General features: G+C 36.1%; 2 protein-coding genes across 2 annotated transcripts; one reads left to right on the top strand and one right to left on the bottom strand.

Annotated features, from left to right (window-relative positions):
• Positions 1–4053: 4053 nt before the first annotated feature.
• LOC107480853 (uncharacterized) lies at positions 4054–8057 on the top strand. The gene is made up of 5 exons (XM_016101043.3): positions 4054–4378; positions 4591–6447; positions 6995–7199; positions 7291–7484; positions 7614–8057. Exons 2-5 carry the CDS (start codon positions 4632–4634, stop codon positions 7691–7693), a joined length of 2295 nt encoding a protein of 764 aa, XP_015956529.1. The 5' UTR covers positions 4054–4378; positions 4591–4631; the 3' UTR covers positions 7694–8057.
• Positions 8058–8757: 700 nt separating this feature from the next.
• On the bottom strand, positions 8758–11257 carry LOC107480854 (L-type lectin-domain containing receptor kinase S.4). Its single transcript, XM_021139074.2, has one exon. The coding sequence runs from the start codon at positions 11168–11170 to the stop codon at positions 8972–8974; it is 2199 nt and encodes a 732-aa protein (XP_020994733.1). The 5' UTR covers positions 11171–11257; the 3' UTR covers positions 8758–8971.
• Between the last annotated feature and the right edge of the window lie 1465 nt (positions 11258–12722).

The following is a 12722-nucleotide window of genomic DNA, read 5'->3' as shown; positions in this document are numbered from 1 at the left end:
ATATAAAAAAGCTTATGTTTTGAGTTAGATTTAAGCATTTTGTTCAAAGGAGCTTTAATAAATTTATAAGAAAATGGACTTTAATTGAATAATGTCGTTTTGAGATGTTTTGGGAAAAGTTGAAAGAATTGGTTTCAAGAATGAAATTGAGATTGGTTTTGGATTCAAATTTGGTTCGAAACTTCTGATTTCGATGATTTAGTTTTGATTTAGTTTAGAAACTTCCTTTGAATAATTCAAATTAAGAAAACAATGATTTTTAAGAATCTTTACTGAATTTAAGAAAATGAGGTCGGTTGTTTTTTCCTAAAGTCTTGAAATCTTGTTGTGGATTTTAATTAATAACTTTTGATTTTAAAGGGATTAAGCGGATGGTTTGAAAATAAATGATTTTGAGTCGTTCAGAAGAGATTTTTAATTTGGCCGGATTTTGAAGTTGTTTGGAAGTTTTGAAAAGATGTTGCGGAAAGTGGCTTTGTTTTGAAAAGAAAATTGACTTGAGAAAAGTGATTCTTGGTAAGATGTGAACTGAATACGTTTGTTAATTGAAAATAAATGGGCCAAGAATAATTATTGAAATAAGAGTTTGAGCCTGTTTAATTGTTGGACATTGAGAATGTGCAGAGCACTATATCCCTGGCATGGCAGATTTTTCTGTCGCAAGAGTGTGTCGGGCACTATATCCGTGGGTTAAGTGAGGTCGGAGGCAGATTATCCCGCTCACATCCTTTCAGAATCATAAGAATGTGCCAGACACTATATCCCTGGACTGTGTACCGGGCACGATATCCTTGGGGGTTCCTATTTATATTCGTGACTGAAAGGCAACATCTCCATGAGGATGTGTCGGGTTGGCAGTTGAACTGACATGTGATATCACAGCCAGTAGGACAAACATTAATCATATACATCAATGTGACATTGTTTGGGTGTGCATATTGTAATTGGTTTGCCTATGTAAATAATTATGTTTAACTGCTAATTGCTATACTTGATGTAACTGCTTTGATTGTGTTTGAACCTCTTTACTTGTGTTTGTGACTGAAATTATTTGGATTGTGGTGATTAGATGTTGATTGAGTTGTTTGAGTCTGAGGCCGTGTTTGATTATGTGATGGGCTTGAGGTCGTGGCTGGTATGTATTTGAGGTCTAGTTTTGTATAAAGTATCTGACTAGTTCAGCATAAATTTAATGAACCTATGTTTGAAACAGGATAATCATTTATATAACTTAGGTAACTTCCTTTATGTTTATGGTCTAGTAAGGTATGAAAACTCAAATAGGCTCAGCATAGACTTAATGAACTTATGCTTGGAACATGTTCGTCATTTATACTGTCTAGGAAAACTTTTAAGATTTTTCAAGAGAGGAAAAATGTTTTGGATTTTGAGGAATTAACCAAGTTCTCTTTAAAAAGGTTTTTTGGATTTTTGAATGTGAACCCTTAGTTTTTGAAAAGACACATAAGACGAGCAATGATCACTGCACTTTAAAAATAATTTTATTTTACGTATCTTATTATAGCAATTCTGTAATCTTATAGTGACAACCAGCGAGGACGATGCTCTCACTCCTCTACAGGTTTTTTCCTTTTTAGGATATGGGCGACGAAGTTTCAGAAGAGTTTGTTTCATTTTCTGTTTATCCGATATTTTTGTATTATCTTGGTTATTATTATTTTCCCTCGTCTTTATCTTTACCAATTTTGTAAGAGGGATAAGAATTTGTGATATGTATGTTTGTAAGTTATTATTATGTAAATATATAATTTTAAAGTATTGTATCTGGTCTATATATATATATATATATATCTTAAATATGATTAGATTTGTCGTAATATCCAAACTATCAGAGTGGTGCAGCCGGAAGCGTGACATTCTGATAGTGAAGGTGTTACACTGTGCGCTGCCACACCACCTCTGTTCTCACTATCATCTTCCTCTTAGTCGTCACTCACCGCACTCCCTCTCAGTCGTCGCTCACTTTACTTTCTCTCATCAGTTGTCAGAATCGCCGCTTATCTCACTCCTTTTCCGTCACGTGTGTTCCTCACTGGCCCTGCCTCAGTTCCCATATTCTCCATCGTCTGTGTTTCTCGTCGGCATCGTCTCGGTTCTCTGCTTCCCATTCTCATCTCTGGTGGTATTTTACTTCCAATTGGGTTCTGTTTCGTTTTCTGCTATTTATTTGTTTTCTGCTTTTCCTTCTTTGTGTTCTCCATAATGCTACAACTTAGCGACTCCAATCGCGTTCCCGCTCTTGTCTTTCTCCATAATTGAACCAAAACCTTATTTCTAGAGTCCATGTTGTGATTCACGTTCAGAATCCTATGTCTGTACTTTCTAGTTGTTTTTGTTATTTTTTTGTTAATGTTTGTTAATTTTTTTTGTCATAACTTGGGCTATGTTTGTTTACAGACATGAGACAAGAATACAGAAATAATAAAATTATGTTTGGCAGATAAAACATGAATAGAGATATTGTGTCTAAAGACATTGAATTAGTATATTTTGTGACACAAAGATACTAACAAAAGACAACTTATTTTTCATTTTTTCTTTTATTATTTTTTTTATCAAATTTTCATAATTATATTTTTTATCATTATATTTTTTAATTCTTTTTTTACGAAAAAAAATAAGAATAAATTATATTTTTGTAATTTATTCTACTTTATCACCAAACAATACAAAAACACTAGTTTTTGTGTTTCTATTCTTTGTATTTTATTTTTAGTGTCCTTTCTTATTTTGTTTTTAGAACCAAACGTAACCTTAAAACCCTATCTCTGGACATTTTTATTGTTGTTAATGTTTGTTAATTTTTTGATAATCTTTTGATCATTTTTGTTAATTTTCTGTTACTTTTGTTATTTTCTATTTTTGTAAATTTATTCGATATCCAATCCAATCTAACTAAAAAAATGTGCGGATTAGATTCTAGGCTAAAAATGTGTATATTATATCTAATCCAATAATTTTAGTACATAACAAATAAAAATTTTGTCTATATTCAACCCGATCTGATCTGTATTCACCTTAATAGTAAATAATAAGAAGGTAGAATTTGTTAAGGACATTTGTTAAAGGTATTAATATAATAATTTATATAAAATGTTTTAGTGTTTATTTGGGTGCTATTATTTTGATAAAAAAGATTTTTTAATAATTTTTTTATTTTTTAGCGTGTTTAGCAAATTTCTAGTAATAAAAGTAAAATCACTAAAAAAATAATTTTTTTTGAGAAGCTGTAATATACATTTTTTTTAAAAGATCTTTTTTTCTTAAAAAAAGATATTTTTTATATAATAAATAAACAAAAAATACTTTTATATTGTTATACTCAAACATAATTGATAAATAAAAAAATATTTTTACATAAAATATCAAAACATAAAATTATATTTACTTTTATATAAAATATTCTAAAATAAATAAATATATTTTTTTAAAGTTCACTCAAACAAACCCTTAACTTTTAATAAATTTGTTAGATAATTATTAAAGTAAAATGTTTAAAAAATTTTATAAGAGCCAACACTCAAAAAGTTCTAAGTCGGGCATTTTTTTTGCGAATAAATTTTTATTATCCCAAAGTCATTGAAAATTACTCATGTCAAACAGATTAATCCTCAACTGTTTTAATTAAAAGGGATTTATTTGTATTATAATAATATTTTTTGAGAAATAATTTTTTAAAAATAAAATTTGTTATTAGGAATTTATTTTTCGAACACACATATTAAAAGTTTAACAAAAACAATAAAAAATAATTTGTTTGATATGAGTAATTGTTGAAAAATTTTAAAAAATAAAAATTTAATAACAAAAATATCTAACATAAATTTAAAAAAAATTAAAATTTATTTTGGTGATTAAAAAAAATTTAAATGTTTACTCTTTTTATAAATAATAATATTAACATGTATGTACCCTATATAGCTAAAAGAAACTGAAATTTAAGTTTGACCGAAAAAAAAAAAAACTAAGATCAAAGAAGGGTTTTGACTTTATAAGAAACGGTGGAATTGGGTTGAGTTGGGTTGGGTTGAGTTGCGTTGGGTTGGACAAAACAGAAATATACGCGACACAAGAGACAACCAGAATACCACCAGTGTTGTCCGGCTCCGGAGGAAGAGCACGAATCTCGGTTTTTCGTTGCGAATCAAACCGGCCCGGCTATATAACCTTTGACCGCCGAAACCGGATCCATTCAGAGCAAACTCAGATCTCCCCTCTCTCTGCCCTAACCGGTCCATCCGGTTACTTCTCCCTTCCAACAGAACTCCAACCCTAACTCGGTTCTGTTTTTCTGCTCGTATTCCCCAACTCAATTCCTCCATCCCAATTACAATTCTCAACACCACACACGAACCGGGTAAGCTCTTTTCTTTTCTTCTCTGTATCCCTGTTTTTTATTTATTTAATTTTTGGTATTTTCAGAGTTTCGTGTTTTATATGAAAATAAATGTTCTTAGATGCAAATTGCCAAGAATTGAATCGTTACAACATTTTGACACTGAAAAATGAGAAATTGCACGTGGGTTTAGTTTTAGTTTTATGAGATAGTGCTTGTTGTTTTGATTTCAGCTGCAAAAGAAGAAAAAGGCGGGGGGTGTGATTAGTCCTAGATGGGTTCAAATCTTGAACTGGTTCAAATTACACCCCAGAAACATGACCCTGCATGGAAGCATGTTCAGATGTTTAAGTGTGGGGACAAGGTTCAACTGAAGTGCATATATTGCCTCAAGATGTTCAAGGGTGGTGGTATTCATAGGATTAAGGAACATCTTGCTTGTCAGAAGGGCAATGCATCCACCTGCAGCCGTGTTCCCCATGATGTTAGGCTACATATGCAGCAGAGTTTGGATGGGGTTGTCATGAGGAAGAGGAAGAAGCAGAAGATCGAGGAAGAGATCATGAATCTTACTCCTTTGGATACTGTTGTGAATAATGTAGTGAATTCCGTTCTAAATCAGGTGGATGGGAATGCCAATGAGGGAATGCAATCCCTTGCAATACAGAATCCAGTGGAAGACAATTCGAATACGGTAGTGCTTGCTGGGGAAGGGATGAGTAAAGGTGTAGAAAGGAGAAAAAAGTTAAGACCCAAGCAATCGACTGCAACTTATGCAAACCCTGAGGTTGTTCCTGTGGTGGAGAAAAATACAGCGGTTCCCAAAAGGATGGACAGTCACATTAATATGGCAATAGGTCGGTTTTTCTACGATGTTGGTGCACCTTTTGATGCTGTGAACTCAATCTATTTCAAGCAGATGGTTGAGGCAATTGCTTCAAGGGGTCCGGGATTCGAGTGCCCCTCGCATCATGAACTTCGTGGTTGGGTCCTGAAAACCTCTGTGGAAGAAATGAAGAATGATGTAGATAGGTGCAGGATGACATGGGGGAGGACAGGCTGCTCTATCTTGGTGGATCAGCTGAGTTCAGAAGCTGGAAGAATGCTGCTAAACGTTTTCGCTTACTGTCCCGAAGGAATAATCTTTTTGAAAACTTTTGATGCTACTGAGGTTTCAGTTCCTGCAGAGAGTATATATGAGTTGCTAAGACAAATAGTAGAAGAAATTGGAGTCGGGCAAGTGCTTCAAGTGATTACGCCAGGCGAAGAGCAATATGCCGTTGCTGGTAGGCGGCTGACTGATACTTTTCCTACCCTTTATTGGAGTCCTGCAGTAGCTCATTGCATTGATTTGATTCTTGAAGATTTTGGAAATCTCAAGTGGATTAGTACTGTGATTGAACAAGCTAGATCTATAACAAGATTTGTGTACAATTGTAGTTCAGTCTTGGGTATGGTTAGAAGGTATACTTTAGGGAATGATATTGTGGATCCTGCCTTCTCACAGTTTGCAACAAACTTTTCCACATTGAAACGAATGGTTGATCTCAAACACAATTTACAGGCCATGGTCACTTCTCAGGAGTGGATGGATTGCCCATACGCAAAGAAACCAGCAGGTCTGGAAATGTTAGATATCCTAAGTGATGAAACGTTTTGGTCTTCATGTGAAATGATTGTTCGTCTAACAGCTCCTCTCTTGCGAGTCCTGAGAACAGCTGCCAGTGAGACAAGACCTGCAATGGGTTACATTTATGCTGGAATTTACCGGGCAAAAGAAGCTATTAAGAAAGCACTTGTTAAGAAGGAGGAATATATGGTGTACTGGAATATTATACATCACAGATGGGAAAGTTTGTGGAATCATCCCCTTCATGCTGCTGGTTTCTATCTTAATCCAAAGTTCTTCTTTAGTATTCAAGGGGATATCCACAGTGAGATTCTCTCGGGGATGTTTGATTGCATAGAGAGATTAGTCCCTGATACGAGAATCCAAGACAAAATTATCAAAGAGATAACATTATACAAGGCTGGTGCAGGAGATTTTGGGAGAAAGATGGCAGTCAGAGCTAGAGATAATTTACTTCCTTGTAAGGGCCGATAACCTATTCTCTTAGATAGGAATAATATATTTTCAGTTGCCATGTTCTCTTTTGCTTTAAGTAACTTAATAGGCAGGAAAAAAAAAATCAAAATTTATGAATGCTAGTAATGATGCATAAATATAAAAACTGATAAACTGAAAGAGGAAAAAACTATCTTGTCCTTTGTGTAAAATGCTTATGCTTAGACATAAAAACCAGTGTCATAGGAGTGGAAACTGAAATTTTCTGCATGAGCTCTGAATGTACTGAAACTGCAATGTGACCACCCCATTAGCATTGTTGTTGAAAGTTTGTTTACGTTGTAGAATCACTGTTAGCATAATTCTTCTAAAATCCGGTAAAAAGTTGGATATAATTTCTGTTATGACCTGCATAGCATTATTACGCCAACAATGATTGGGTTCTTTGAATGTCTCTTCTATACTTGAGACATATTATACTCAAGATACCCTATTTGAGCATTTCCTTTCTCTGATGACTGGTTAGACTAACCCCATTTCATGTACTTATCTTTCATATGTTTATTTTGTAGCTGAATGGTGGTCAACATATGGAGGAGGCTGCCCCAACATGTCACGTTTAGCAATTCGTATTCTCAGTCAAACATGCAGTTTACCAATCTACAAAAGAAACCAGATTCCTTTTGAACAAAAAATAATGAATACAAGGAATTTTATAGAACGGCAACATCTCAACGATCTTGTCTTCGTTCAACACAACTTACAACTAAGACAAATGTGAGCTTAGATGGTTGTATATTGATAGATTCTGTTAATGCAGTTTGCAGTTGAAAGGGAATTTATATTCTGTTGTTTGATTTTCTTTCAGGTACACCAGCAAAGAACAACATTTGAGTGATCCCTTATCCTTCAACAACATCAGTTTGGTTGAGGAATGGATCAAGGCAAACGATTTATACTTCGAAGAGAATGGGAACTTGGATTGCATGGTACTGGATCCATCTTCTGTTAACTCAATGCCTATAAGGCCTTTAAATGATGAAGCTGAAGACTTGGGCGAAGGTAGTTATGTGTGTTTCAATAGATATGGAAACTGCCTCTCCATTCACTTTTTTCCAATCATTCAGTAATAGATATGGAAACTGCTTGGTAGACAATGTTATTAATTATCTTGTTTCCTTGTTTTTGAAGGGTTTGATGACCATGAGATTTTCAGCTGTGGGAAAGATGGCGAGGATGAAAACACTGGAGACAAACTAGTAAACCAGTAGTGGATGATTTGGAGATCTGTTCTTTTTTCTGCAGAATCCATGCTGGCGGTTTTCCTCATTATTGCTTAACAATGCAGAAAATGTGTATCATTCACATTTTTCAATTGTTTTCCAGATGCTAGCTGGTAGAATTGATCATCAGAATAAATAGAGGGAATCTTGGGTAGGGCCTTGTGGGGTAGATGAGGATGTTATAATTGTTGTTAGATATGTTACTGCCATAATTTTCAATTCTGTGTAGTTGGCTCTAGCGTAGTTGGTAGTTTTGCAGCGTTTGTTGCACCAAAAGAGTGTACAGCTCTTAGAAACTGAAACTAAATGGAATGAAAGGAGTTGGTGGAACCTTGATTTTGTTTCTTGCTAAGATTACTCATCTTATGAATTGATATGTTTGCAACTAATGCTCTTTTTCCCTAACTCAGAATTGTTATATGCTGAACTCTATTGGGAAAGACACATTTGTACAAAATTCACATATTTTCAAGTCCTTTGTAGTTTCTGGTGTATGAGTGCATGATGGCAGATTTGCCGGTGTTTAAACACTGCATAAGTTTCCTGGTGTAGTTTTGTCTCCTTGCTACCTTGATGGCAATGCCAAAGGGGGGAAATTGTATGCACTTGAGGTAGCATTGTCAGCATTGAGTAATCCAGAACACGAATGATGATAGTGCAGCTGTGAGCAAAGTGCTATACTAGAGGAGTTTTTCTTCGATTTTTTATTGTTGATTTATTTATTTATATTTATAATTTTTTGCTTCTCCCCCTTGATAGAACGTTCAGCGTGTCAAAATTGACTCTAAATGTCTGGATATGTATGTTTTGGATCACAAAAGATTCTATTGTCGGCTTCATTGCCACAATGTACGAGAAAATAGTTGAATGCTGAAAATGTAGTAGTTGCATTTCATGGAATTATACAACTAATAACATCTATTATCTATTCCTATGTCTAGTTTAGCTATCATTCAAAGCCAATGCGCGTTGAAATAACAAAATATAGCTTTGGTTGAATTAAGCAAGATGCGGAAAGAGAGATTGGAATTTGGATGAAAGAATGTGCTGTGTCTGTGTGTATCTCTGGTCGTATTATTTTATTGATTTACATGCTGGATGATTGCTCTTAACCAAGCTAGATCTCTTCATTATGAACTCCTAATTTTGTATCAAGCTAAAAATTTTACTAAAAACGAAAAAAATCTATTTTTATTTTTACATTTTTAAATAAAATCTTTAAAACCAAAATATTAAAAATGAAAAACAAACCAAATAGGGAGAGGTCTACCTACCATCCTCATCCCTTGTACCAGAAAACAAAGCACCCTCCACGTCATCATCAAGCGGCGACAACCACGTGTTCCCGCCATACGAATGTCCAGACTTTCCACCACCAAAGCCATCCGGCGGAGGAATCCCCTCCGGCAACGGGATCTCCCCTTCCAAGAAGCGCACAACCTGCCTCATAGTTGGCCTCATTTCCGGCACCTCACACGAACACAGCAACCCCAACTTGATAACCACCACAACCTCCAGCTCATCATAAACTCCGCCAAGCTTGGGGTCCACCACCTCCAACACCGCCCCCAAGCGCCACCGGTCCCACACCCACTCCACCAGAACAAGCTCCTCCGGCAGCGCCTTCGCCTCCACCGGCCTCCTCCCGCACACCACCTCCAACAGCAGCGCCCCAAACGCATAAACATCGGAAGACGTGCTTGGCCTCCCCGTCCTCGTTAGCTCTGGCGCAAGGTACCCCAGCGTCCCTACCACCCTGGTGGTGCTCGGGTTGGAACCACGCTCATATAGCTTGGCCAAACCAAAGTCGCCGAGGCGCGCGTTCATGTCAGCGTCCAACAGAACGTTCCCTGCTTTGATATCCCTGTGAATCACCGTCTGTTCCCATTCCTCGTGAAGGTACAAGAGTCCGCAAGCCACGCCCTTCACAATCTTGAACCTCTGTTCCCATGTTAGCGTTTTTCTTGGTGAATCTTCGAACAGGTGCTTGTCCAAGCTTCCGTTTGGCATGAAGTCGTATACTAATAGAAGATCGATCTGGTTTCTGCACCAACCTTGGAGCTGTACGAGGTTCCTGTGGCGCAACCTGCCTATGGTCTCGATTTCCGACACGAATTCTTGGAATCCCTGTTTGGAGTCATGGGAGACTCGCTTCACTGCGATTTCGGTGTTGTTTGCCAGTGTTCCCTTGAAAACCGCGCCGAAGCCGCCGAAGCCGAGCATGTTCTTGTGGTGGAAGTTTCTGGTAGCTTTCTTCAGCTCCTTGTAGGGGAACCTATGTGGACCAACTTCTAGCTCCCACGGTTCGATTACTTCTGCGTTTTTCAGCTTTTTGGTGAGGTAGAATGATAAGGCAATGGAGCAGAGGAGCAATATCGAAGCTGAGAGAGAGAGCCCTAAGATTAAGGACCTTCTATGGGGTTTGTCTCGCGAAGGGAGTGGAGGGAGGTTCTTCAAGGAGAGGGTTTTGGCGTCTCCATTGTTGATGTTGAAGCTCCAGCCCAAGATATAGTGAGAGCTAGCTAGCATCCCTGTTGAAGAGGAGAATCCAACGTACATGGAGTCCTTGAGAATCGGTGAGAGATCAACCTCGTACGACAAGATAGGAGAATTGGGCTTTGTTGAGGTTTGGGAGAGACGAACCTCCAGTTGGTTCTTTGAGGAGTCATAATCAACCCATGCTTGAATCACTTTGCCACTCTTCAAGTTCAGCTCTTCTTGTCCCAAAACGGTTGCTTTAACGGATTTGTTGGAGGCCATGTTGTTGAGGTTAACGCCCACGTGATTGTCACTGATGTCTCCGAACTCGAAGTCTTGAACGGTGTCAAACTCCACCGCGAAGAGGTGGTTGGAGAAGTTGCCGAGGTTTTTTGGGCCGAGGAGGCCCAAGTACTGGCTTGGGTAACCGTTGGGAAGGTCCTTGGAGGGAGCAATGGTGAAGGCGAAGCCATGGCCACCGAGTGTTGGGTACTGAGGGACTATTGCGAATGCAAATGCGGTGGAAAAGGAGACAACTTTGCTCTTGTTCTTGAATTGGATTGGGGTCGAGTAAAACGCGTGACCAACTACCTTCTGAGTGTCGTTTGTTAAACCAAGTGTGCCGCTTTGGTAAATAACTGCGCCACCGTTTAGGGACATGTTTGCGGCGGCTTCACCACCATTGAAGCCTTCAAAGAAGATCTCTTGTTGGTGAGTAATCCTTGAGGTCAGAGCTGAGAGGAAAAAAAGAAGCAGCAGTGTTTTTGCCATAATAGGAGGGTTGAATTTCTGCTCGAGACAGATCAAAGAAGGAAAAAAAAAAAAAGAGTTAGCGATGATGCTTATTGAAGAATTTTCATGATGGATTGAAGGGGAAGTAAAAGGGAGTGAAGTGTGTTGGAAAATCAAACGTGTTTGTTTATTCTTTTTTGATGGAATAGTCACGAGGTTTTTATGGATTTTGACTGCACTGCCAACCTTTTTCATTAGTCCACCACTCACCACCGCACTTCAACTCTCCCCCAGACACACATGGGAGGGAGCTAACTCTGGATTTGTAGTTAGGACAACTCACACAAAAAATTCATTTTCCCTTCTATTTTATTTTCTCTTATTTTTTCTTTTCCCTTTTTTTTTATTTTCCATCATATATATATAAAGTGTAACTGATTTTTTGGATTTAGCTCAAGACAAATTTTATGGTGTCTATAATAAATTTGAATCTTTTAAATTTTGATTTTTTATTTAAGATAATAAAATATAATTTTGGACACGTCAAAACAGGAAGTGGAGTGAGACTGTCTCAAAGGGTAGAAATGGATCACTCTCTCAGGTGCACAAGTGCTTTTAACGAAGCGGTACGAAATGGGTTTGTCGGGGGTCATTTTATGGGGACTGGATATTCTCCGGTAAAAAAAAAATTGGATGTTGTCTAAGTGGTTAATCTAATTTTTTATTATTTTTTTTATTTAATTTTGGTTCCACTTAGAGAATTAAAGATAAAAGATCACACTTTATTCTCTCAAGTATTTTTTTCATTAGAGAGGATCACACTTTATTATATTTTTTAAATTAAATATTATTTTTTTAACAAATTAAACATCACTTGGTACCCACCGTAACAATCACCTTAATTAACTCAAATATATTAGTTAAAGCATGAAAGCAAAAAAGTTTGGATATTTTCCTAATGCATAGCTACAAAATTTATATTTTTTAATTAAATACCTTTAAAATTAGATGTTGTCATGTTGGTAATTATTGTTGTTGTAAAAGAATTATATATATTGTTTCACATATTTTTTCATAAAATAATTAATTACTAAAATAATTAAATGTTAGAATAACATTTTTTTATAATAGATAATTCAACTAATTTTTAGTATTCATGTAGTATACTAACCTATTTAGAATGTTGATAACTTTACGTGCATAAAAAAACAAATATTACTAAATTAATTATTATATAGACATGATATATGACAGAGTACAATGACATCGTTTAATTTATGTAGTCGATCCCACTTAGTAAGACAAGACTTTATTGTTGTTGTTGTAATTATTATGTATTTATATATATTCTTTCATATATTTTTTATATTATATATTATATATAAATCAGATTTTTGATATACATGTATTGATAATTTATTTTGGTTATTTATTTAATTTATTTAGTGTTGGTCTCTTATCCGATTGTCCTTTTCGATTAGTATAGAGTCCAATATCCATTATGGACTATTTGATGTGGGGTTTATTTACATGAGGAAATGTCTGGCTATATGTGGATAGCATTTAGCACATGGAGATGGGGTGCCAAGGGAAGTGGTGGACTACCGCTTCTTTCTTCTTGCTTTAATTTGCAACTTATTATTGGCACCAACTTTGGCTTTTCTTTTCTTTTAGTAATGTGAACGTAAGTATGCAAAGCATGTGTTTCAGAATTTTGGACATACACCACCATCAATCATGCATATATATTGGTTGAACGTGTTTTCATTTCAATACATGTTTGATGCAATCTGAACTTGAATTCCGA

Source organism: Arachis duranensis, chromosome 3 (genome assembly GCF_000817695.3).
Source record: "Arachis duranensis cultivar V14167 chromosome 3, aradu.V14167.gnm2.J7QH, whole genome shotgun sequence".
Lineage (NCBI taxonomy): Eukaryota > Viridiplantae > Streptophyta > Magnoliopsida > Fabales > Fabaceae > Arachis > Arachis duranensis.
The sequence above is the reverse complement of the archived record's forward strand: the minus strand, read 5'-3'. Positions and strand labels throughout refer to the sequence as shown.

What these genes read in the sequence shown, in the direction of transcription:
- LOC107480853 (XM_016101043.3), top strand. Translation starts at nt 4,632, where the DNA reads ATGGGTTCAAATCTTGAACTGGTTCAAATTACACCCCAGAAACATGAC. An exon ending in TAGAGATAATTTACTTCCTT is followed by an intron (nt 6,448 to 6,994) that starts GTAAGGGCCGAT and finishes TTTATTTTGTAG; the next exon opens with CTGAATGGTGGTCAACATAT. An exon ending in AGCTGAAGACTTGGGCGAAG is followed by an intron (nt 7,485 to 7,613) that starts GTAGTTATGTGT and finishes TTGTTTTTGAAG; the next exon opens with GGTTTGATGACCATGAGATT.
- LOC107480854 (XM_021139074.2), bottom strand. Translation starts at nt 11,170, where the DNA reads ATGAAAAAGGTTGGCAGTGCAGTCAAAATCCATAAAAACCTCGTGACT.